The 27407-nt window shown below is 44.1% G+C and overlaps 1 protein-coding gene across 1 annotated transcript in view; it reads left to right on the plus strand.

The window, feature by feature from the left end:
- The window catches only part of cdh22 (cadherin 22), a gene marked incomplete at both ends in the record, with an annotated part of 60764 nt that overhangs the window by 12484 nt on the left and 20873 nt on the right, over nt 1-27407 (plus strand). The window contains 5 exons of the mRNA XM_084460613.1: nt 9452-9571; nt 16878-17045; nt 18946-19133; nt 19706-19962; nt 23591-23727. Of these exons, the coding sequence (XP_084316739.1) occupies nt 9452-9571; nt 16878-17045; nt 18946-19133; nt 19706-19962; nt 23591-23727 (870 nt within the window). The remainder of the gene's footprint in view (nt 1-9451; nt 9572-16877; nt 17046-18945; nt 19134-19705; nt 19963-23590; nt 23728-27407) is intronic.

Raw genomic sequence — 27407 nt, forward strand, 5'->3', positions numbered from 1 at the left:
GACCCCTTTTTGAAAAAAAAACAACAACAACAAAAAAACTAGAAATGGTCCTCGGAGAGCACAGACCTCTACCCATGAATGCATTTCGTGGCTCTGTGTGCATGCGGGAAGAACATGTTTGGTATCGCTGCATTCGTTAGGTCGAGGTCAAAATGTAATGCGTTCTAAGTCGACCTGTGCTACACCCTTCCACTGAGCGTCATGAAAATCGGTCTGTTCGTTTTTTTGCGTAACCCTGCTAACGGACGTACGGACGCAGTGACGTACGTACGGTTAAACACATGCCACCGAGCGCATCACCTCTCGTCCTGCGACGGCGTCGCTGGGGTGGGGGTGACAAAAAACCTGTCCTGTTGGTCAGAGCTAGGGTAATTGGCAAAGGTCGCTTAGGTAGCTGCACTGCACTTCTCAAGGGCTTTTCAATGATACGCACCTTTTCCCTCAGGCTTCTGTATGGTGTGTTTCTCCCTTAGTGAGATGATCTACTCTTTCCATCAACCTGGATGCCATCGGCCTCGCGGCTCCGTAGCGTTACAGAAATATAGACTCTGTCAGTCACTGTCTGGCACACAGACACACGCTCCGGGTCACCCCAAAGATCAGGGGAGGGTGAGAGGGCAGAGCCCTATGTGACGGGGCAAGGAGGGGGCTGGGGGGAGGGTGGGGGGTGGGGGGGGCAGGTCCTCGTTGGGTTAATCCTGTGATTGATGTGTTGCCGTTAGAGAGAGGACCCACGACGCGAGCTTGGTGTCACAGGCCTTTAACCTCAACCCGATGCCGCTTAGAGTGACAAGAAGCACCACCTGCACAGCTAATGGCACGACACCAGGCCACCAAACACAGCCCATCGTAAGCCCCCAGAGAGACGAACCTCTCCCCAGATCCCTCGTGGGGGGGCGATCACACCGCCTCTGTCTGGGGGCTGGAGATTGTGCAAGTCACAGTTCATCCAGCAGCAGCCTATCCAGCAGCCATCCTAACTGCAGGTGAGACATGTGGACCAGCGCGATCACGCCGTACACGAGGATGTGACAGGGGACCAGCCCAGGACGATCAATAGGCCCCGTCAAGCAGGTCTATTTATGTAGCCGGGAACATCCAGCGTTAAAGGCCGGCCCCTTGCCTCGGCCGCCATTGATTGTGACACGGCAGGCGTCCGAGGACTCACGCCGCGTGAATAGGCATGGAAGTACCGTGGAAATGCGATGAAGGTTGCCTGTGTCCCCTGGGGCATGCTGGGCCATACAAAAAGGCGCTTTTGTCACTGTCATAGTGACAAGACCATGCAGGGATTGTATTGGTTTTATGTCATCTATTCACATACAGGCAGGTGAATGCAATTTTTTTTATTTTTTTTTAAGTATTACACCATGCCGTGATTGTCATTGCAGACAAATTTGTGGAGCAAATTACAGTTTGTGGATGGATTGCATATTTTAACAACCCCCGCCCCCCGAGTTGTGTAATAGTATTATTATTATTATTATTATATTATTATCATTCTCATTATTATTACATAGATGTGAGCGAAGCTGAAAGCCGCTACCCCACTCTACTGTCTTCTACTCAAATAATGACACAACCTAATAAAAAACTCAAGCTAAGGGCTAATAAAGACAAAATTTATTTCGCCTGTCAACGGAGATGGGAAATATTATCCCTAAATTCTTGTGGGGACCTCGTAGAAGATCTCAGTAAGGAGGCCATTGACTTTTATGACACACCACTTTTTGTCGTCTCCTCACCGTTTTTCTTTTTTTTCTTCCTCTTTATTTCTCTTCCCTCCCTCCCTTCTTTTTTTTTCTTCTTCTTTATTTCTCTTCCCTCCCTCCCTTCTTTTTTTTCTCTTCTTTATTTCTCTTCCCTACCTCCCTTCTTTTTTTTCTTCTTCTTTATTTCTCTTCCCTCCCTCCCTTCTTTTTTTTTCTTCTTCTTTATTTCTCTTCCCTCCCCCCCTCTTTTTTTTCTTCTTCTTTATTTCTCTTCCCTCCCTCCCTTCTTTTTTTTCTTCTTCTTTATTTCTCTTCCCTCCCTCCCTTCTTTTTTTTTCTTCTTCTTTATTTCTCTTCCCTCCCTCCCTTCTTTTTTTTCTTTTCTCCCCTGCCTCCCTTCGGACTGGCGAGGAATGAATCACAGCCGAAGTAGCAGAGAAATAACTTTTCATGTGAAAACACCTCAGCTTTAATAGCTTCGCTAAATGATCCATAATGCGAGGGGGGGGTGGACCCTCGGTCCTGCAGACTTAGGCGGGTCGGAACCAGCGGGGAAGCGGTCGCCGTTAGGCTCCGCCGCACCGCCGACGCCATAACACCGGCCCCACAGAGACGGGCACAAATCTCTTTTACGAGGCTGCCTCTTAAATAGCTGTCAGTCTAGCGCCTCACATGTGGCACTCTTCCCCGGCTCCTCGCGCTGTAATTGAAGCATCTCCCTCTGAGTGCGGGGTGTCGAGGGGGGCCATTCCAACAGACTGGGTCGATGCCATTAAACTGAGACATGCATGAATCTAACCCAGAAGGGGCATATTGGAAGCTGCTTCCCCCAAAACACTGAATTTTAATAGAGATGGCTTCAGAATTATTTTTAGTGAAAGCTGTTTTTCTACTCATGCTTCTTTTTACCCTTATTCACATGCATCATGTTTAGAATCTCTCACACCCCTTCAAGCAATAGATAATCCATGTCATCTATCTATCTATCTATCTATCTATCTATCTATCTATCTATCTATCTATCTATCTATCTATCTATCTATCTGTCTGTCTGTCTGTCTGTCTGTCTGTCTGTCTGTCTGTGTATCTGTCTGTCTGTCTGTCTGTCTGTCTGTCTGTCTTTCTGTCTATCTATCTATCTATCTATCTATCTATCTATCTATCTATCTATCTATCTATCTATCTATCTATCTATCTATCTATCTATCTATCTATCTATCTATCTATCTATCTATCTATCCATCCATCTATCTATCTTTCTATCTATCTATCTATCTATCTATCTATCTATCTATCTATCTATCTATCTATCTATCTATCTATCTATCTATCTATCTATCTATCTATCTATCTACTGTAGCTTTTAGATTTATAGTGCTGTTCAGAATAGGCTGGACTTTATGGCCCTGCTATAATTTGTATTCAAAATTACTTTTGAATGGCAAACATCCAACAGACGCTTGCCAAGACTTAAACTTGTGATTTCCATGAGGAGATGGATGTGTTACTATTCCACCAAATGTGTTTTTTTGTTTGCCTTATAAAAAAATAATAATCTAGGGCTGTCAATTTAAAGGTCCATGTGACCAATAATCTAGGGCTGTCTTAAAAAAACTCCACGTGAAAGGTGTACTGTATATTAGCCTGGCTTCGCCAGACCCAATTCTCAAAAATGTGAACGGTTTGGAGCTGCTGAGTTTATTTTCAATTTCCAAGGGGTCACAGATGCTCCACATTCCCCTGGACACAATTGGATAGACCGATAACAAATCAGAGCAACAAAATGTGGGTTAGTTGAGATACAGAATGTGAGCTCATGTGATCAGGATGGCCAAGCCAGGCTAGGTGTGGACTGTATAGGCATCAGTCAGTCAATTTTAAATGTTAATACATTTTATTGCCACAGCAAAATAATAAAATAGTGCCACTTTGCATTACAAAATTAGCGTAAAACAATTTCCTCCGCAGGAGAGAGACAAGGCCCAGCTGACACATGGTGCCCGAACAGACACACAGACCCTAGGTCTATCATGTTCTCAAATAATACTCTTGTGCGTCAACAGTGTCCTTGTTTATATATCAATAATAGATACAGTAGATGGGCCCAGGAGCCCCAATGTCTTCCCCAGTCTAGTCTCTCTCCAGACTCAAATATTACATTCAATGCGCTTATTCTACTTCGCCGCCCAATCTGGTGTTCTGAGGGTGTATCGACGGGTCAAAATTGAAAGAGTGACAGGTCGTAGCAGCAAATGAGAGAGGCTAGCCCAGGTTAGATGGGCGGGGCATATCTATGGGTGGGAACGCCTGATCGCGAAAGTCGTTGCCGATTGGTGTCGCCTGGATTCCGCCGCTACCAATGAATTGCCAGGATTTGAACACCACATTTTTGCATGAAGTGCCCCAGACCCATAGAGAGATCTGCAGCGTGCAGTAACGTAGTTAACGTAGCTTACTGTACGTAGCGTATCAGCGAAAGTACTCTCAAGCTCCAGTCTTGCCCAAACATATGCTAAGAAATGGGACCAGCCTGGTTAGTTATAACTTAGGTCACAATGGTGCTAAGTAGCCCTAAATAGCTCTATCAAATATCACGCTGCCTGAGTGTGTTATACCAGCACCATACTGAGCGACCCGCAGTCTGCACGCTGATTGAGATCACACGTTCCAATCTAGGGCTTCCCACCGAGCAGACGGCAAGACTTAAATCGGAGCGAGGAGAGGGTTAGGCGGGGGAGTCGAGCAGCAGAATTGAAGTTGTCGCTTATTTATGTATCTTTTATGACAGCGCCAACGCTAATTCTCCCGGGCTGTTTCAGTGGGGGACGTGTCGGGCTCTCTTAAGAGGTCTACGGGCTGCTTTGCCAGAACCACATAAGGCACGGAGCGGCAGTGGAAAGGGATGATAACGCGCTGCGACAGACTGACAGCGTGAGGCAGAGAGCCGGACGTGCCTCCCGGGACCGTCGCCTCGGACATTATCACAGGCCTCCGCAGATACCAGGAACACATCTACCTCCTTTAGTCACGTGGGCCCCCGAGTGAGAGATTACGCACAGCAGTTTGGATGAGTCTACTTACTGGACATCGTAGGAGCCTTGTGAATACTATCGGGCAGCGGGAAGAAAAAAAAAGTGTGAAAGTGAGTTGTAGTGTGCAGGTACTTGAACAGCAGGGAGGTATCAGTATCTTGCCCAAGGACACTTCGACACCTCGACATTAGGAGCCGGGATTCGAACCGCCAACCCTACTATTGGACCACTGGTTCTAGCTCCTGAGCCACTGCCACCCCATGGGGTGAGGGGTGAAGTTGTGGAGTAATGTGGTCAGCAATTGAATCAGTGGATAAGTGGACAGGTGTATGAGAAGGGCTCACACAAACAAAAATCTGTTTATCTCTCTTCCATTATGCTGAAAGGCAAAAACTAGTACCTTCTCTCTACTCCTCCCCACAATTTACACTTCAGCTTTTATTTAGAGAGAGAAATACAATATACAGATAATGAATGTTGCTTTCTTCATTAAAATAAAAGTTTAAAGTTTTCTCATTACTGTAGTTTATGTTATGTTCTCAAATCTGGTAAAGTCAATAACTTTTTATTGAATCCCCTCGAGTCTCCCACCAGTATAAAATCTGCGTAACTAAGACGGACTTGGACACATGGCAACAGATAACTAATGACTTCTCCCTATGCACAAGGAGGCCATTCAGCCACGGCTTTAATGAGGACTCTTATTCCAACTCCTACCCCCACTTCCTTTTCTAATATAAACACAGTAAAGTAGCATTTGCATTTATATAGTTCTTCCCACAGCGGCCCGTAGAGAAACAGATGAGCGTCATGTAGAATATTACTTGGGGAAAATTAAGATAAGGGAATAATCCCAGAAAAGGGAATGGCCTCTGTGTACCCAGCTGAGCACCCCCCCCCCCCCACCCCCCCGTCCTCAGTAATGAAAATGGTTTCCATTTATAAGTTAACAAGACCTTCTGTTTTTCAAATGATAAGGACCGACTTTCGACCAAACAGTGACACATCTTCCGACGGTTCATGATAGGCAGCTAGGGTGTCTGGGATAGCGTATTAGGGTGTGATGAAGCCAGCTTTAAACAACAACACACAAGTGCACAGAAAAACCTCCTCCTAACATTACCGACGCATCCAACCTCGAATCTCCTGTGATATGAAACACTAAGTCCAGGAGGGGAAAGAGGACTGCGGTTTGCATATCACGCTGGACAACATTCAGATAAGTGCCTCTGCTATCTCATGCATGAGGGAACGCGTCCAAACCGCAACGCCGCTGCCTCTACCTAGCTGAAATTAAAGAGAAACAGAAAGGGTGACAATGGAGTGATCGGAGATGCCTGCGGTAATGGCTGGAATGTCTTTAATGATAATCTACTGTCTCTCTCTCTCCTCATCCGCCCCCTCATCCGCCCCCTCCACCCCTGGGAGAGCCGATGACAGGAAACAAACAGAGCTCTGACACTTCCTGCTAATTAGCGTCATTAGCATAAGGCCATTATGCGGCTGGACAGTAGCATGACAGGGCTTTGGGAGAGACTACAGCTGTGACCTTTTGTGGACAACACCAGCTGTCAGTAATTACCTATAGCCTACCCAGGCATAGCGGCTAACTCCTAGTCCTTGAGGGCCGCCGTGGCTGGGAGAAATCCTTCAAAACAAGGTGTTTTTCCACTGAAGGAAGAGTGTGTACGCCAAAGGGCTAGTTTGAGTCTCCTTTACCCTCAAAGGACTTGATGTTTTACCCCATTAAGTTTTATTGACTGTAGGCTTAGCTTTGGCTAAAGTGTGTGACTAAATGTAAATATGTGCTTTGCATAGGTTGCCAGGGGCTTGTGGATGCGCACAATTGACTTAAAAGTGGGAGAGAATAATGATTTAATGAATATCTGTCACCTTTTAATCAGATTTTTGAAGCATTATGGGAATTATTGATACTATTAGTTATACAGCACGGCAAAGCCTACGGTAGCATGGTGCACAGTCCCACTTTCACTTCATGAGAGTAAAAGAGAATGCTCTCTAGAGTTTATGGATTGCCGCATTCATGTTATCAGGTTCCCTATTAGCATTGGGTTGAAATACAAAATATTGCCAAGTACTGTAGGCGCATTTGCCTTTGGCCTCACTTTCGCTTTCCTTTATGAAAGTTTCACAGAAGCTGCTGTAAGTTTGAAACCATGTCTGTTTATTATGCTTCATTCAAACAATTTGGAACTTTCTTCAAATTTAAGCAGAACTGACACTATAAGTTGTAGAGGCTACCGACTGTTCAGATTGTAGCTCCCCTCTGACCACTGGCAAAGGTGGAGGGTGATGAAAATGTATGGAGCTAAAAGACAAAGAGATTCAACAAGGGCTAACTTCTGTTTTTAAATCTACCTTTCAGTGCCGGACAGATTCCATCCATCAGCTACTCCAGCTTTGAAATTCAGCTCTTTGAATTAAACTGCTCCCCTCCTGTGCTGTGTGCGGCCGTGTATCGTCCTCCAAAATACAAGGAATTCTTGCAGGATTTTTTTTTTTTTTTGTCGGGAATTACAGTGGATTACGACCATTTGTAATTGCGGGTGATCTGAACAGTTTGATACTGGAGTATCAAAGAGCTGTTTAAGTTGCTAAGATTGAGTATTTGTTTAACCTTGTCTCCAAAAATATGAATAAGCCTCAGATTAATTTGAATGTTTTTGATTCCCTTGTAAACCCTCGCGTTATAGACCCTATTGTGCCTTCACTCACTTTGTGAGATAATTTTCTTAAATTCTTTGCTGATATCTCTGCTCTTAGGTCTCTACCCTCCTCTGTTGCCCCAAACCCTTCTACCCCTCCTGTGTGCCCTTCTGTTTTGAACACTTTGAGCCTGGATCATGTCTTCTCTATCTGATGTAGTTAACCACTTGCAGCCATCAAATTGCCCTTCAGATAATATTCACTCTCGTCTTCTCAAAGAGGTTTTTGATACAGTTGGTTCATATATTCTTGTTTTGACACCTGTCTTATCTTACAGCTGGATCGTGTTCCAGCTGTTTTAAAGCATGCTGTAGTCCAGCCTCTCATCAAGAAGGCAAATCTAGATCCATCTGTTCGCAATAATTTTAGACCCATCTCCAAACTACCTTTTCTGTCTAAAGTGCTGGAGAAAGTTGTTCTTATTCAGTTGCAATCATTTTTAGACAAAAGTGGTATTTGTGAAAAGTTTCACTCTGGTTTTAAACCTTGACCCAGTACTGAAACTGCTCGTTTAAGAGTTTTCAATGATCTGATACTAACTTGATTCAGGAGACTCCTCTATTTTAGTGCTTTTGGATTTGACCGCTGCTTTTGACAGCATGGATCATGGGATCTTTCTATCTTTTCTGGAACAGTGTGTAGGGATTAAAGGTGCTGTCCTAGAGTGGTTTTGGTCATACCTGTCAGACAGGAGTTTCTCTGTCCACTTCGGGGATTATTCCTCAGATACGGCCCCACTCACCTGTCGTGTCCCCCAAGGCTCCATTTTGGGCCCAATCCTATTTTCTTTATATATACTGCCCCTGGGGTCCATTCTCTGGACGCATGATGTTTCCTTCCATTGTTATGCTGATGGTGTACAGATCTATCTGCATTTAAAAATACAAGGATTATTTGCAGCCTCTACTAGACAGTCTCAATGACAGAAAACCTGGATGGACCTGATCTTCCTCAACTTAAATGACGACAAGACGGAGGTCATTATGTTTGGACATCCTGCTCTCTTGGATGACTCTGTTGGTGCTCTCGGCCCTCTAGCCTCCAAAAATGTCTCTGCTGTAAAAAGCCTTAGGTTTTACTTTTGACAGTGCTTTCAAATTTGAGAAACAAATTAGCTCTGTGGTTAAAGCTGCCTTTTTTCAGTTAGGGCTCATCGATAAGGCCGAGGCCTATCTCCCTCCTAAAGACTTGGAGAGGGTTGTACATGCTTTTATAACCTCTAAGCTTGACTATTGCAACTCTTTGTACAGTATGTAGGTCAAGACCAGTCCTCACTTCGGCGTTTTCAGCTAGTGCAGAATGCTGCTGCTCGCCTTCTGACTGGAAAAAGAAAGCATGACCACATCACCCCTGTGCTGTCTTCCATGCACTGGTTTCCTGTCCACTTCAGGATTGATTTTAAGATTTTGCTTCTTGTTTTTAAGGTTTTGAATGGTCTGGCTCCTCTGTATCCAGCTGAACTCTTTTATGTCCGTAGCCCGGTTAGAGCACTCAGGTCAAGCAATCAGCTGCTCCTGGATGTCCCCAAATCCAGGCTCAAAACCAGAGGTGATCGAGCTTTTGTAGTAGCTGACCCCAAGCTGTGGAACAGCCTACCGCTGCATATTAGAAGTGCCCACTGACTTTGGATGCCCTAGTCTCTTGTGAAAATTCACCTATTCTCAGTGGCCTTCATTACACGATGAGCTTAGCACTTCAATAATACATGTATGTATTTTCTTTAATAATTAATGTATTTGTCTTCTTATTTGCTACTTATTATATTTATAACAAAGTTTGACGACTTGACTTCCACAGTTCACCCATAGACAAAGACACACTCTCTCTCTCTCTCTCTCTCCCTCTCACACACACGCAAACACACTCCTCTTCTTCTGCAGTGATTCACTGTCTATTTGGGGTAGTTTGAGGCACGTCCAGAGGTTCTGAAGTTCTTGTGAATTTTGCCATTCTGACATGATGACGTTCTCCCCGGAACAGGAACATCCGTGATGAAGGTCACGGCATCTGATGCGGACGACCCTACATATGGGAGCAGCGCCAGGGTGGTGTACAGCGTTCTAGATGGAGAGAGGTTCTTCACGGTGGACAGACACACTGGTAAGGACAGAATACTGACCATGCATCATGCAAAACATGGAACTGACCGAGTCACTGTAGACTGTTTGTGTCGCATTTCCTAGATGGTGCACATAGGATATAGGTTTTTCCTGCATAGAGAATTTCAAATATCGTGCCGCTTCCAGCTCTGACAAAAAAACACAAAGACCTGGCAACCTGTACACATTTTGCGTAGTAGGTACTTTTTTTTTCTCCAGTGATTTATGTTATAAATGTTTAATCTGTGTGACCTCGAAATACAATTGGGAGCATTTGTGCGAGTGCACATAATTGTTATGGTGCAACCTTTTTTCCACAGACAATTCACTACTTACAGTACACACTCTGTACACATGCTGTTCACAGTAGAGGTGAAAACACACGTTTTCCTTCTATGACTTGAACACCTAAACGGCGATATCTTGACTTAGGAGGGTCGCAGAAACACAGGGTTTAGATCGGGTGAAAGCTCTCAACTTCACGAAGGCATCTAGCACCAAGAGAAGTTATCACACTCCAGTTATCGAACAAACAATGTTTTCTCTATGGGAGTGTGGAGCCTCTTCACCAGCCATTGACATAAAACCGCTGGTCTACTGTGTAGCCTACACGAGTACGTTTGACCTGACAACCTACAGTACATTATAGTCACAGTGATATACCCTCACAAATGTTCTAGGCTGTTTGTTATTTAAAAATAAATAAACAATGAAATTGGATTATGTAGGCTAATATAGTTAGGCAGACAAGCTAATAAAGCACACATTAGTGCATACAGTAGAAAATTCTCCAGAATGCAGAAAAATAAGCTTTTGATGCCCACAATTTCCTGGGGGCGGACTCCCAAACCCCCACTTACAGTAACACCACTGCTTCATTCTGAGCCAGGAAAAACCCAGATCAAAGCAAGTTAAACATAATTTAAATATTAAAACACAGTGTATATACAGTACATACACAATAGCACTACGTAACTTCTATTGTGTACAGTGTATTTATTATGTTTGCCTTATTTGATTCTACTTTTTGTACACAATTTTCTGTGCACCATCCACCAAGTCAAATATACTCAATTCTAATTCTGAAGTGGCACTCAGTCGATAGATGATGTACTTTAGCCTTATCAACCATGACCCACTGTTTCCTCAACCAAACCTTTCAAATACTATAAGCCTTCCAGATACTCTCTTAAAATAAACAATATAAATTAGGCTAGTAAGTCTATGAAGTGTGACACTGCCGTTTGGCCAGATATGGCCGAGCCCTCCAACAGAATAACTACCAGTCAGCAGATAGTGGTGAATTCCCTCCTGGTCTCAGAGAGGTGGCCTGAACCAGAGTCCCTCAGGCATATCCCAGCTCTGTGTCGCTTGCAAACAGCCCTGAGGGAGACACACTAAACTTTTAATGATTCCTTTTTTGGTCTCCTCACTTTGATTCGGTTGGCCCCAGTGCCTGGATGATAAATGACTCTGTCATGGTGGCACTAGCCTAGAGACTAAGGGATTGTACCGGATCCTGTCTGGTGACCCCTTCCCCACCCCCCACACCTCTCCTTATGCACATGGACTAGTCTAATAGGTGCAGGTGGAAGAGGTCAACACTCGGAGACAGAACAGCTGTGAATCGCACCTCATTAATATTGCTCATTGGTTGTTCTACTGTGGCTCTGTGACATCGTTATTTATTTATTTTTTACCTTTCATCCATGATCAGAATGTGAAAGTTTACATCAAGAGAAACTCATAGATTACCTGAACTGAGGACTTCTGTAAACTGTTTGTCTTAAGAGTGAGCAGAACACTGGAAAAGAAAGTCCCATAATGCAGTTCAGTCAAATCCACCACGTAATGTTCATGGTTGGTTTACAATCGATTCCCAAGGGTCTTACTCTGCTATGCTGGTGGTCATGCGTTTCAAGGATAATCAAACAAACCTCTCTGAATACACTCCCCTTCTGCAGTTTTCTCATAATATCATATATATTATATATTATATATATGATATATATATGCCTGGGGTGAAGAGTGGAACATGTACAGTTTGATATGCACAGTTATTACCCAGATACAGTCCATCTGAAGACAAGGGGCTCGTCAAATACACAGTTGCTGACACTAGTCTCTATGCAATTACACACCATGCGATGATATTCATTTCACATAAATTAGATCGTATTGAGAGGTCTTAAAAATGGATTCTGGATTTGGACGTCCCGGTCGATGTGTAATTAGATTTAATATATCATCATCCCACATATTACATTGTGAGGTATTTGGATTTGAGTTCACTAAATCCCTCTTACTCCCGGAGAGCTAAAGAAAAATTAACTAGGTTTTGGAGGCAGATGCCAGTGCCTCTCCACGCTGTGGTATACAGCTATAAATGTACACTCGCATGTAAACACGGCCTAGAAAGCTAGTGGAGTTGAAATGTGGCTGGAATCTGTGAGTTTTGTGTCCAGCACAGCCCAACGGGGCGCCAGAGGAGAGATCCCATCAACACAGGGAAGGCGACAATGAAATCTGATGTGGAAACCCCACAGGGGAATAGAATTGTAGCTCCACACTGCTGAAGGACCCGAGAGCCGCCACTCTCTTTGCCTGTATTATCGTCTAGCTCACGGTATCGCAGCAAGACTGTATTAAAATATACTGGGTGGGGGGTTAGGAGAGGACAAAGAAACCAGAAAAAAATGCAGTCTCAGCACCTGCCCTGCTTTCTATTCTGAAATTCTGTAAGGCTGGAACTAAGGTTCATACTGCATACATACAGTACCATACAGTAGGCCTTTGGGATATGAAAGCACCAAGGTTCAGTTGTGATGAAAAGGAAGATGAAAGATTGGAAACTAAAACTATGTTAATACATGGAGAGAAAAATCGTATCAATCAATTTTTTGGGTGTCGCTGAGCTATTTTTGAGAAATACCGCTCATCTAATGGCGCACTGGAAGCGTGGTGCTGAAGGTGCACCCCCTAGCTGCAGGCAAGAGGAGCTGCAGGCAGGAGAAGCACCCCTCCTCCATGCAAAAAAAAAGTATATTAAAATGTGTTTGTTCGTGTTTAGTGATGACAGGTGTGGCAATCTTGCTACGGGTTCACGACGTTGCCACTACGGAAGTTGCTACAAATCCATTTGCAAATGCGGCAAGAGTTTGTTCATGGACGAAGTAGCCTATCGCAAAAATGCATTTCAGATTGTTTCAAAGCCCGCAAAGCTAAAACAGCCAGAATCTTCTGCAGACAGTGTAGCTAGCGAGTTTTCAAATAGGTAAGAATGCATTTGGTTTTGGTTTTAGTAACACTAACCGAATCGATATTGAATCGAATCAAATCGTGATAATCGATTCTGAACCTTGTGAATCGGAATCGAATTGATTCTTGAAATTCGAATCGATACCCAGCCCTCGTTATATCAGGGCAGCTGTGGCTCAGGAGGTAGACCGGGTCATGATGAGGCTCCAGGGTCGGCAGTTTGAAATCCCGGCAACTCCTGTCCACATGTCGAAGTGTCCTTTAGCAAGTAACTCAACCACTAATTACTCCCAATGAGCAGGCTAGCACCTTGCATGGCAGTGTGTGAATGGGTGATTGAGAGGTCATTGTAAAGCGCTTTGGATAAAAGAGCTATATAAGTGCAGTCCATTTACCATTTACCATGATGGTCAATTTGAGAATGTATTAACAGTCACGTAAAATCCATTTGAAAATCTAAGTGTATCTTCATAAAATTGATGATCACAAAAAAACACAAAATCATGTGTTAGAAGTTATAATTTGGCATGAGGTCAGGTCTGAGCCTGAGCTGCCTGGCCCCTAATTAATAGGGGTCCACACCTGGCCTTTTCAGCCGTTCTAGGAGCCATGTTACTGAATATCAACACCTCTATGTGAATGAATTACTGACACCTTAAGTAGAATATTAATTTTAATCATATAGAGAGGAGTGAGTCAGTCGGCACTAATGTGTGGAGGAAAGCGAGCCTCTTGTCAGACGTTGCAGATCCATTATTCCAGATGGCCAGTCACCAGGGTTTGTCCTTTGCTTGGCCTTCTAATAGGTTCTGCTTAAAGAAAGTTCTTGAACAAACTTAAATCACATATGAGGCTTGTGGCAGCCTCAAACGGCCTCTTTTCCCAGAGTTCTTCTGGCCTGAGTTTTTCTATTGTTTGCTGGACAGTGGGCTTGCTGGTTGATTGTTCATTCTGCTAAGGTGTACAGGATCAGCCCAGGTGCAGGGTTCTTCCATCTTGTTCCAACTTGTTCTTCCAAACAAGTTTTATTAAGAATCACTATTCTTTTTTTTTTACATTAGACACCTTTTAAATATTCTTTATAGCCCCTCTCCACCCGGCAGACCAGAGGTGGTGCTTTCACTCAATGCTGAAAAGGCATTCGACCGGGTGTAGTAGGACTTCCTTTTTGGTGCGCTGGAGAGGTATGGATTCGGTCTGAGGTTCATATCATCGATCAAAATTGTATATACATCTCTGATGGCTGCTGCACACACTAACAATAATCTATCCACCTACTTTGGGATCCAACGCAGCACAAGACAGGGGTGTCCCTTGTCTCTGCTTCTATGAGCTGTTGCAAGTGTTGGAACCACTTGCTTTGGCTCTGAGTGCTGATATCAAGGCGATTCAGCGTGCAGGATTGGAGCATAAAATCTCACTTTATGCGGATGATATGCTTTTATTTATTTCACAGCTCCTCTTGAGTCTCCCTAAATTAATGGTCTTACTTACAGATTTTGGCAATATATCTGGCTACAAGGTCAATATCCAGAAGAGCGAGCTGATGCCTGTTGGTGATGGGGCTGGTCAAATACCCTTGGGCTCATTCCATTTTAAAGTTTGCCCTAAGACATTCAAGTGCCTTGGGGTATGGAATACACATGGACCACCACTGAATAGGGGTTTGTTGAGAGTGACGTTTGATTGCAGGTTAGAAATATGGCTAAGTCAAAAGAATTGTCCAAAATGTTCAGAGAAGAGATCATTGCCTTGCACAAACAAGGAAAAGGTAACAAAAATATAGCAAAAACACAATGTTCCTAGAGATACAGTTGGAAGTACAGTTTGCAAGTTTAAAGTTAAAGGAACAGTGGCTACGCTACCTGGACGTGACAGAAAGAGGAAGCTATCAATGGCTGCCACCAGATTCCTGAGGAAGTGGTTAAAAACCCTTGAGTGCCTGTAAAACATCTGCAGCAAGACTTAGTGGCAGCAGGCACTGAGGTTTCAGTTTGCACAGTAAAGCGCATACTGAACACTGAATGGCTCCATTCCCGGACTCCAAGACATACACCACTAGTGACCCAAAAGCACAAGAAAAGTCAGCTCCCAAAAAAAAAAATATAAATAAGCCATAGAAGTTTTGGAATTCTGTTCTGTGGAGCGATGAAACGACACAGAAACTTTTCGCCTTTGGATCAGCGGTATGTCTGGAGGAAGAAGAATGAAGCACATGCTGAAAAGAACCCCCCGCCTACAGTGAAGCATGGCGGTGGCCCAGTGATGCACTGGGGCTGCTTTGCTGCATCTGGCACTGGAAACAATGGAGGATGATGGGAAATCAGCATATTGACCTTCTGCACCTTCCTGGCCAGGAGACTGATATTATTTCAATGGAAGGATCCTATCCCACCGACGTATAGCCGTTGGATCAGGGAAGTCATGTACCATTTTAAATTGGAGAAGATTAGATATACTGTCAGACGATCTGCTAGGAAATTTCACATTATCTGGCAGCCTTTTTCTGACCTTTGTTGATGATATGGAAGCTGACAGCAGCTGTAAACATGCTTTGCCATTTCATTTTACTTGTGTTATTAATGTCCCTTTTATGGTTGTCTGGCTATCAATCAATCAATCAATCAATCAAAGCTTTATTTGTATAGCGCATTTCATACCCAGAGGCAACACAATGCGCTTTACAGAGAACAAGGGATGTGGGCATATGACCCACCTCTACATATTGCAGAGGGAAGCAAAAAAACAGTAATCACCCGGGGGCTAGATAAGTGAGCTGTAAAAATTCTTCCCTGACCCCTCTCAACGATCGAGCAAGCTCCAGGAGTATGTTTGTCTACCGGCTAAGAACATTTATAAAGCATTTTTGATGATGTCCTCAGTCCAGTCCGTACGCTTAATAATGGCGATTTCGTCTGTCTTCCTCTGCTACTGTTTCAAGAATGCGCGCGCATACTTGTGCTGACTAGGCTGTAAAAGGGTCTATAATTAAAAAATATGACTCACGCTCGTTACATAACTTCTATAACATCCAGTGACAAAATATGTCATGGTACCTTGGTATGTCCACACCAAGGATTGAACTCACAACCTTCGCGGTGATAGGCAGCGCACGGTGCGGGCGCGGTGATTCCCAGCTGACCTGGGAAATCTGTGGAGTCTTTTTGTTTTGATGTTCTGGGACCACTGCCTCTTGTGGTAGCAACAATAGAACTGCAGGTCAACAACGACAACAGGGAAGGAGCGACAAATAGGATTCCCTCTTCTAGGTGTGTCGGCTTACAGCCAACACACAAAAACCGTCTCTGATTGCCAGGAAAGACATTCGCTTTTGTTGCAACAGTTCTCATAAGCTCTCTTTTTCTTCACTGGCATGCCTATTCTGCCCCCATATATTATTCATTTTAATACTGCTCAGCCATAATGATATAAGCATGGAGCCGGGACTTTGACACAATCTGCACTATCAAGACAAGTGGAGCAGGTGAAACGGAATGTGCTGCACTTGTGCCTTTATTATTGAGTGCTTAGCTGAGGTTGCTATCCAAACTGGAGGAGATGCGGTGGGCTATAGAAGAGATAACCATTAATGTGACCTTTCCGTTTCATGTCTCTTCCCCTCCCCCTCTCTATTTCTCTTCTCTTTCTCCTCCTCCTCCTTCTTTCTTTTATTTGTTCTCTCTCTCTGCCGCTCTCACTCGTCCTCGCTGTCTCTCTCGCCCTCTCTCTGTCACCGTCTCTCTCTCTCTCCACTCTCACTCGTCATCGCTCTCTCTCTCTCTCGCCCTCTCTCTCTCTCCCACTCTTTATCTCTCTATCTCACTCACTCACTCACTCCCTGTCTATCCCTCTCTGTCTTTGTCTCACTGTCTCTGTCACTCTCCCTCTCTGTCACTCTCACCCTCTCATCTCTCTCTCTCACCCTCTCATCTCTCACCCTCTCATCTCTCTCTCACCCTCTCATCTCTCTCACCCTCTTATCATTCTCTCTCAACCTCTATTATTATCTCTCTCTCTCTCTCTCTCTCTCCCTCCCCCTCCATCAACAGGCATTATTCTGACGGCCGTGGCGGACCTGGACAGGGAGACGCAGGATCGCTACGAGCTGGTCGTCAAGGCAACGGACATGGCCGGCCAAATGGGCGGCCTCTCCGGCTCGACCACGGTGACCATAGTGATCACGGATGTCAATGACAACCCACCGCGCTTTCCTCAGAGTGAGTCACTGCTCTTTAGAGAGTGAAGGAGATAGACGCTGGCAGGGCACTTACGTCCGTGAGTAGCTTTGAGAAAGTCACTCTTGGAGAAGCTAGTCCATCCTCCAGTCAGACTTATAAAAGGTGAGGCGCTGATTAGAACGGTTCCCACGCATGTACAGTATGTCTGTGTCGGAGAAGATTCTGAACGAATGAGCTTTAAAGAAAAAAGACACATTCACTAAACAAAGCATCGCAACCTTGACTGGGATGGTTTACTAAACAATGCTCTACCGACACTTTCCTTTCTTCACTTACTTGTCTGTCTCTCTCTCTGTTCGTCTCTCTCTGTTTGTCTCTCTCTCTCTCTCTCTCTCTCTCTCACACACACACACACTCTCTCTCTGTCTCTCTCTCTCTCTATGTCTGTTTGTTTATCTCTCTCTCACACACACACACACACACACACACACACACACACACACACACAAACACACATACACACTCTCTCTCTCTGTCCCTGTCTCTCTCTCTATGTCTGTTTGTTTATCTCTCTCTCTCACACACACAGACACTCTCTCTCTCTCTCTCTCTCTCTCTCTCTCTCTCTCTCTCTGTGATCTGGTGAAATAATATCACTTCAATGTAAATGTACAATGATACTGAATTCCAACATGTAATTCTGTGAAAACCTGATACACAAACAGCCTGCTGATTAGTGCTCAGTGAACTGAAGGTCGGGGCGCTTTGAAAACACGTCGTTACAGTAGCAGCAGGCGGATAGCATCGCACACCCGTGCACATTACTGTAACAGGCTCATTACAGTGCTGCCTGGTAGTCCACACACAATAATATCCAGCCTCAGAATAGGCTGGTTGTGCTTTTCATCCTCTCTCACTTTCCATCCCCCACCTAGTGAAAGAAACACTACACCACTGGATTCTTTACTTCCTGTGTGGATCTATATCCTACTCGTCTCATTCTCATATCAGATGATCACACCGAGGCCTTATCTCGTAGGATTATCTCTATTCTGTATGAGCGCGGGGAATACAAGTGGATAACAGAGAAAGAGAATGCTACAGTGTGATGGACTGTGCTTCAGCGATAGGGTTCGAATTCTACTGTATCTGCAGAACATCAAAGATCTCTTTGACTATGAAGGAGAGGAAGCGCAATAATTCTGTAAATCCGGTAACCTGTGACGATCGACTGGGGGAATGCTGAGAGCGTGGCTGGTTCTAGCTGGAGGATGATTTTGGTTGGCGGACTGGTATTCTGGGTTTTATTCGAAGAGCGTTCAATGGCCAGCATAACATTTTGGGTGGGCGATATAGCCAACCTTTTCAGTAGCATTTCCCCCGGAGCTGGTCCCAACTGAGAGGGTTAAGTGAGGAGCGTGTATTCACTCACCCAGCCCTGGCAGACATAAACCGTGTGTCAGCACCTTCAGCACAAGCATTTACATGAATGCATAATACCTACCTTCAACCTGAAGCCAAAGAGCATTATGGGAAGGCGATCTGGGACGCCAGCAGGGTTTCAGACTACAAGGCAGAGGGTTGCAATGGTTGCATGACTCGGCTATAATCTATCAACTGAAGTTTCCTGTCCAGGTTCGTGCCAATTTACTTTTACGGCGTCTCACAGTGTGTAACACAGTACAATGGTCTCTTATCGATGTGATGAATGAATCTTTTATTAATGCTCAGGCGGGAGGGGGGGTGGCGGGGGCGGGAGGAGGGGGGGGTCGGGTGTTACAGCAGCAGAGTGTGACAGAAAAAAAAGTACTGAATGCAAGTGTCCTCCTATTGTATTCACGCTCCTCCTTCTCTTCCCTTTTTCGATTCCTCTGCTCATCCTCCTTTTCTTTCCCTCCTCTTCCTCCCCGTCTTGTCGTCTTCCTCCCGTCCCCCCCAGAGATGTACCAGTTCTCGGTGTCGGAGGGGGCGTCGGTGGGGACCTCCGTGGGCAGGGTCATCGCCACGGACGCAGACATGGGGGAGAACACGGACATGAGCTACCTGATTAAGGACCAGGAGGGAGGGGAGCTCTTCAAGGTCACCACGGATGGGGACACCCAAGAGGCCATCATCACCATCAAGAAGGTAGCCGGTAGACTTTATGCCAGCTCAGAGCATGTACGGTGTGGTCAGCTTTTTTTTTTCAGTCGCACTGATTGGTCATAGTGTTCACCTATTCAACGATGTATGCCAAAAAAATTACAAAATTCTACTAATCTTATATCAAAGTATATAATTTCTTACTTCCTGGAAAACGGTGGTTCACGTGCAATGACGACAACAGGTACCTTCGATTTTAGGCCAATAATCTCACGACATCCACCCGTCAATCAACGCTATCCTTCTATAGAATCTGTCTAAAGTTCTTAAAACCCGTCCACTTGTCAATGTCCCAATCAAATTCCTCTAAACATATGTCCCACCCTCATAGCTTGTTTGCGTGGGAAATACGTCAAACTTCGGAAGTTAGATGATGTCAAACGTCCGTTTCAGTGCGACTTTAAAGATGGACTAATCCACTCATTAACAGTTGCATCAAGCTGATACTGTTGTTTAGAGGTGAGGGCACATCAATACAAAGACTTGTTGAAAATGCCGCAGAATTGCACTGCAGCTCAGTAACTACAGACTGTCGTCCTCTCTGTCTCGTATCCCAGCCCCTGGACTTTGAGAGCAAGCGGACTCACAACGTGGTGGTGGAGGCTATTAACAAGCACGTCGACCCTCGCTTCGTGGACCTGGGCTCCTTCCGCGACCAGACTATCGTGCGGGTCAGTGTGTCGGACACGGACGAGCCACCCGTCTTCAGCCCGGCCCGGGGTGCCGTCATGGACGTGCAGGAGGACGCCAAGCCGGGGGCGCTGGTGGGCGTCGTCACCGCCAGGGACCCCGACATGGAGAACGTACCTGTCAGGTATGGCGTTTGGTTGATATGGCAGCAGACTTAACATGAAACAGAAATGTGTTAAGTGTTATGTAAATGTGTTAGTAAAAGCCTTGGATGACGCTTCCCCGATGAGAGCACTTTCAGCAACTGAAATTACATTTTAACACAGAAATGTCTGGGGGTTGACAAATATTAGAGATCACCAGCTAGACGCTATTTTCAGGCATTATAGATTAAGCACCCAGGTGTTGCCAGCTCCTAATAAAGCTTCAAGCTGTACCAAGATATTCACATCCACGTTTTTCTATTAGGTTAAGCAACTTTCTAACTGCTAGCACGCCAAGTTTGAAAGCTCTTGGAGCTTGAGTTGTTAATCTACATGAATATGTCTGAACTCCCATATGGCCAGGCTATATGTCGGTTATTTTTGGGGGGGAGTCGGGGTGTGTTTTGGGGTTTTGGTGTGTAAAACAATATAATTTAACCATTTTTGCTGTACATACATTATACACACTTTATACAAGAATCAATTTAATATATGGGAGACCTTCGAGATGAGGAGAAAGATTGTTGTGTTTTGTTCTACCTCCGGTAGGGGTACCTCACAATTTTGAGAGCCTTGTCACTACCCTATAAAGATACGGAAAGATACAGCTTCATAACAAAGCATGGATTAGAACAGCTGCATTGAGATGACTTGTATTTTTCCTTGGCCAGGGCTACACTACGGACCGCCGTAACGAATCACCACGCTAGCTAGAGGCTTGTACAGTACCTCCACACGTTTGTTTACCCTCAGATCACTATTTATAATGAAAATTATATTATCTCATACATGTGCTCCACCACATAGGTAGTGGGATGAAAAATGTGTGGAGGGGGGTTCCATGGGAGAAGGAGCCACACACACACACACACACACACACTGCCACACACACGGGCTGTGCAAATTACCTCTATTAAAAATGCATGAGGCTGGACTGAATGTGCTCCAGGTGTAATAAAGTGCGGCACAGCGGCAGCGCCGCCGCCTCGGCGTTGGCCGGCTGGCGGAGAGACGGGCTGGCGGGGAGACGGGCTGGCAGAGAGACCGGCTAGGGGCCGCGCCCATCCCCAGCATTTGAATCATCTCTATTGGACAGAGCTTACTCGGGCGCTTATAGAGCCTCAAGGCCCTGGCACTCGTACCACCCTGCCACCGCGTTGGAGACGGCACTGTGGGGTACTGTACCAAGGGTGAGAGAGAGGGGCGGAGCCACACTCATTTCTTCCTCTTTGTTTTGTACAAATATGGGTTTACACCATTTAGTCGTTGGTTATGATACAGTATCGAGCGGAAGACTTGGGTATGTCTTGAGTGGTTTGAATAGTTTGGTACATTTTCACTGATGTAGATCTTTGGAGTTTAGGAGAGCCAGTGTTCAGTGTCCATTGTTTAGTGTGCCCCAGAGGTATTTGTTTCATATTTATGAACTACATTGGTTTGATCTTCTGCATTTCACCAGACAAATATATGCTATAATTCATGACACCTCCACGGGGATCACTGTAATTTACATAATCAAGGACCTTCCTATAGCAAAGATGAAACTTCTCATTATGGTAATTTGCTCTGTGGAGGTATGATAATTGGTATACATGATTTAAAAAAAAGACTCATTTAGCTCTCAATTGCTTGTTTTTATGTGTAATTACATCAGCATTAAATCAATTTAATGTGTTTTCATTTCTTTTTTACCCTTTCTGTGCATCACCCTGAGATTTCACCGTATTTTGAAGTTTGCTTTACAAATAAAATCCATTAGACCGTTCCAAATTTATGTGAGGGAGTCACTGGAGGAAAACTCATGCTTTTAATTGCCATGCTCTTTCAATTTTAGTCCAAGGGAGGGTTACTGTTTCTTAATTTGAGTCCATGGGAGGGCCATACAAGTTTAAATCAGTCAAATTAAATAGTTTCTTCATCTTTTCGGAATGCTGTTTTGTATGACCCTGTGTACGTTTCTCTTTGGTCGATCTTTGCATTTGGCCTATCCAGACAGTGGGTGTGGAACGAGTGGATGACTCACCCAAAGGCTTTTTAAAAAATAGTTTATAAATGATGTTTAATAAATGTGTCAACATCTATTTATTATTGAGGTTTCCGTGCGCCCTACCCCTACTAAACGCACTCTGATATCCTAGACACTGGGACAGAGAGACCATGCTGTTTTCTTATCTATGAATCGCTGTCTGATTATTCTATCCACTTACACATTCAGCAACTGCACATGCTGATCTAACAGGTGCTGCATCACTCATCAGTATCGCTTCCACATTCAACTTGCCCACTCTGACATCACACCCCGGTCCTCTGATCTGCATTCACACATGACCACCTGTCATAAACATCACTACCAGTTACGCCACAGAAAAGCTTTTCAATGGTGCAAGTGAGCGCGATTTATACCGAGGAGTGAGTTTAACCATTTCAACTCGGTTACACCAACAAAATGTTACCACAAAGCAACATCCATAATGGATGGGGGACATGTTTACATATGCACTTGTTTATTTCTTAATTTAAAGGCAGTTTTGTGTCAACTATTGACACTAAAAAAGTCATATGAATGTATCCCGCTGTTAGTTATTCTGCTCTTACAGTCATTGGGCCTCATTCACCAATATCTTCCTAAGTTCCCTCCTCACATTTCTTCCTAAGAACGTTTCTAAAGAAAGCTCCCGTCTGATTCACAGCGTGTTTGTAAATTGCTGGTTGGGTTCGCACCTGCTTTCTCATAATGATGGATCCCATGGTTTCGCAAACTGAATGCGCGTGGCTGCACACCCGATTTACCATAGGTAAACTCCCTGCCAGCCCCATATAAGGACATGCAACTCCCTGCCAGCCCAAGACATTCTTAACTACAGTACATTCGTGAATGAGGCCCATTGTCATTCAACTTTCTTCTTAATCCGCAACGTCTGATTGTTAATTACTTGTGTCAATTATGTATTTATCACCAGTCAGTCAAAGGTTACAATTGAATATGCACCTATTCAACGGTATTCATAGGCCACATTTACACTAGTATTTTAACACTGAGCAAGCTTGTCGTAGTCTACAAGAGTGCAAATTACAGCTCCAATAATGACATAAATGTTAGAGTTGCTTCAGAGGAGGTAGTGGTGGCTCTCAGTCTACTTAATCAAATTAATTTTGTAAGCCTACATAAAGATGGTGATGGTACAGTATATGTGAAAGCTATGTGAATTAGCCTTGCTCGGTGTATGATTGGCTGTGCCGTGGGCTTCGATCCGTGATCGGTGCTTGTTTGTTGACTTTCTACTTTTCTGAGAAGGCCTTTTTTGTCTATGGTGGATTATTTATTTTGAGGTTAGAGGGTTAGAGGGTTAGAATAGCTGCTTCTGTGGCTCTAGCTGTTCTGTGGTTGGGGTCATATTGATATTGTAACAGGATAAAGACTAAAAGCATAATTATCATCCTCATATTACCTGAGCTCAAAATACTTTCCCTCTCTGAGTCCCAGCTAATGTAGGCTATAGTGCTGAGGTGCTGTATAGCCTAACCCAGCCACTGTAAAAGCAGACTCAGAAAATGATTTCAATGTTCATTGATGTACTCAAGTTCTATTTCTCTCCTGTCCTCCAATAGGTTCTCTATTGACCGGAGCACAGATGAGGAGCAGATATTCCACATCGATCCCATTTCGGGCGCCATCACTCTGGGCAAGATTCTGGACCGAGAGACGGCCGGTTGGCACAACATCACTGTGACTGCAGTGGAAGCAGGTATAGAGTTAGGAAGAGTAATCACTGTTTAAATCTGACTGTAGGGCTCCTGTGAGAAAATGTGTTTTCTGAGTAATCTCCGAATTCCGTAGATGGCATTGCTGCTCCCGCAAACAAAATGTATCAGTTCTGACACCTCTTATTCTTCTCTTATGATGTGGCTATGATTCTATATTTTCTGATAACAAAAAAGCAAAACATTGCATCTGAGTTTCGTTTTAAAGCAGCATGTAACAGGATTTCATCTAACTTTATATTTCTTGTTGTGGCAAAAAAAATGAACATCATTACAGCATGCAGCACATAGTGAGTTAATACTGTTACTACACCAGAAGAAGTCAAGTTAGGATAGGAGAGATACAGTAGGCATGCTGGTTTGCAGTACTTTTTTCCAATTTTGCACATACAGTATTGTGATTTCAGAATTATATTGAAAACACAAGAGATTGCATTCTGCATCTGACTCGTAATATCAACCTGCCCACACAAGGTGAAAGAAAGAAACACCAAAGTATTTCATCACAACAGCACCAAATTCTACATCTCAATATATCAGTTTTTCCCTGAACTCCAAACACAATGCATACACAGAGATTACATAAATATGTTGGAACACAGAGGGGTAGGGTAGTTCAGAATTTGGAAGATCGAGCCCATAATGTTGTCGATTGCTGAACATCTTCAGCTGATTCCATGCTGTCTCTCATTTCGGCGTTAGCATGTCACTGCTAGCGCAATGCAGTAGAAACGGCTAGCATTCAAAGAAAACGTACGCAAAAATACTCCACAGTGAACCTAAATCAAATCAAATATGAGGCCATTCTGTCGGTCACTCATTTGAGTTTTTGTATCATTTTTGAAGTCCAACTATCATTGAACCCATTCATTTGTTTGGACCTATACTGCATGGCTCTCTCTGTAAATAGGGAGGCGGAGGGATATGTACTGTAACTTGCCGGCACTAATGTCTTCACAACAACAAGGAACAGAAAAGCAGACTATTCTCTTACTATCAACACAAAAACAACTGCAAAGGCCACATTCCCAAGGGACTGTGATGAGGAGTTTTATCTGGTGATCCTTACTTGTTTGGAGTGTTTATAAGTATGTTTCATTGAATGCTATGTACAGTAGCCGTTTCGGTTTGATTGAGCTCGCATTAGCATGGAAGACAGCATGGAATCAGCTGACAATGTTCTCCATCAGTCAACAACATAATGGGTATGTCACAAACAATTTGAACAGCCCCTTTAAAAGTCACTTGGAACACAGCCATAAAAAACGCAATTATCTTAGCAGACTTTTCACACAAACGTGAAAAGCATACAGTAGACAAAAAAGTCAATGATTGGATTCATCAGAATTTTCTCCCAATATGTTCTTATCTGCACTTGTTCATTCAGTCCTGGGTGTGTTGAGCTGAGCTGAAGAGAATAGGGAGACATCCGACTCTGGTCTCCCGAACAGCTGACTTCGTTTCAGGATTCCTCACATCATTTGTGTTTGAGTACTGACAAGTTGACTTGTTTGAATCACTTTAAAGGGTAACATTGAAATGACTGGATTCTTAGTAGATTAATTGATCACAATGGTGGCCACAGGGTCCGAAATGAACACAAATGCAGGTAACGTCTCAATGTCATCCTCATTCAATTACAGTTACTTTATGAACAAATAAGTATTTTGGCATGAAAACTAACACTAAACTGAACCATGACAACGATATGCGATGTAGGCAGTCAGCCAAAACAAAACGAAAAAATATTGAAAAAAGTAACTTAAATTGAAACAAATTAGTTTCCATCACTTAGCTACTAAAACAAAACAATATTTAACATATTTGGTTCATTGCTTTAATAAAATGTTATACAGTATATAACGAAAATGAACTGCATGTTCAAAATTGCTAGCCTATGGTACACTAAACTATACTGGTCATATCCACTGAACTCTAACTAGCTAGGTAGTTGGAAGTAATAAGCAATGCCAGGACTTATCTATAAACCTGGATCTCAAAGAAGGTAAGGAGAGACACCCCCCAAAAATGTCTTGCCAAGTTTATTTTTCTCTCAGCTTAGAAAGCTGTTTCGAGCCAGGCTACAAACTGCCAAGAGCTAGAGCTAGCTAACAACGTAGAGATGGAGCAGCCACCACTTATGAGCAGGAAGAGGCTACATTATAACACTACAATTGCGGAAAATGTTCAGCGTGTTGAGCCGACATCAGACTTCAAACCAGTGGCTTCAGAGGAAAGCAGTGATAACGTTTTGCTCTAAGTGTAGCAGATGAGGCTCAATAACCTGACAATACTTTCCATTGAGTGCAAACTGGCTCAGCAGATTGACAAGGATGATGCTGCTGTAAGAGGCAGAGATAAAGCTATAAGGTACAGTAGGAAAATATAATCATACCTCTAAGCAATGTGTTGTGTGTAGATCTTTGTTGACCTGGTTTTAAGAGTGTGTGTGTGTGTGGGGGGGGGGGGGGCTGAGTGTGTGTGTGTGTGTGTGTGTGTGTGTGTGTGTGTGTGTGTGTGTGTGTGTGTGCGCGCGAGTGCATTCCTGCATCATATGTGCCTATCTAGGCCTTGCCACTGCGTATCTCTCTGTTTGAGAGAGAGCATGAGCACATTGGTTCGAATGAAGCAGGTTTGGGAGGAGGGTCACGACTTTGCAGGCATGGCAGCCACTACACATACCCCGCTGGTAAAGCTAGGTAGAGTTGTGTCAAAACTGTGTGTGTGGGTGTGTGTGTGTGTGTGTGTGTGTGTGTGTAGCAGGTACTGTAACAGGAGTTTCATTTACCTAGACTGTCATTGGACGATGTCGTGACAGAGTGCTGTCACTGTTGTACCCTATCAGAGAGGTGAGCCTGACACGTAAGAGACCCCTGATCGTGAGTGTGATATCACACTGCAAAACCTGCTTTTCCAAGACAGGGGAATGGAGAAAAAACGCTTGCCCTCCAGGGAAAAGATACTGAAGTGGTTGAGAAGTCTTTATCTCTCAGCAGGACTAGATATTTCTCAGCTGAATGTTGTTGTTTTTTTGCCCCCTGACACATAAATACAGTATAGCCCGTTTCCTCATTCTGTTGAGGTACTACTGTACTTCCAGGGATAAAAAAAAAAGGGTGCCAACTGTATGAAAGGGTTCCTGCTCTTCTTTAAACGTTGATAACCGAACAAAGAGGATTGACTCATTAGCAAAGAACAATACGGTCGACGCAAACCGACAACGCGATTCAAACGAGCTTTCAAATTATACAAGAGGCAAAAGAGGACATCGCTGTGCTCCCAGGCAGGGGGCCAGGGATGACTAAGAAGAGTGCGGTGGATTAATTCAGTAATGGCATTCAGCGTGGCGCAAGTCTCCGGCAGCGGAGAAGACGGACGATGTGTCATGTAAAGCCTCGCCGGTGACCCGCGTTCCCACGGCTGCGTTTGTATAATCTATCAAATGTCCTTATGATCAACAACAGGCACCCCAAGGAGGTTTGGGTGATGCGAAGATGTGTTACTGTGGTACCGTTTATTTGATTCATGTTTAATGGATGAGGGGAACTGGTGAAATTGCATGCACTCAATCGTCCGGCTTGGGCCACATTTCCCTTTAACTAAATCTTCAGTCTAGTAGATCATAGGATGACAGGCCTGTGCATATTAAGTATGTTTGCTCAAC

The sequence above is a fragment of the Borostomias antarcticus genome (genome assembly GCF_949987555.1).
Source record: "Borostomias antarcticus genome assembly, chromosome: 33".
Lineage (NCBI taxonomy): Eukaryota > Metazoa > Chordata > Actinopteri > Stomiiformes > Stomiidae > Borostomias > Borostomias antarcticus.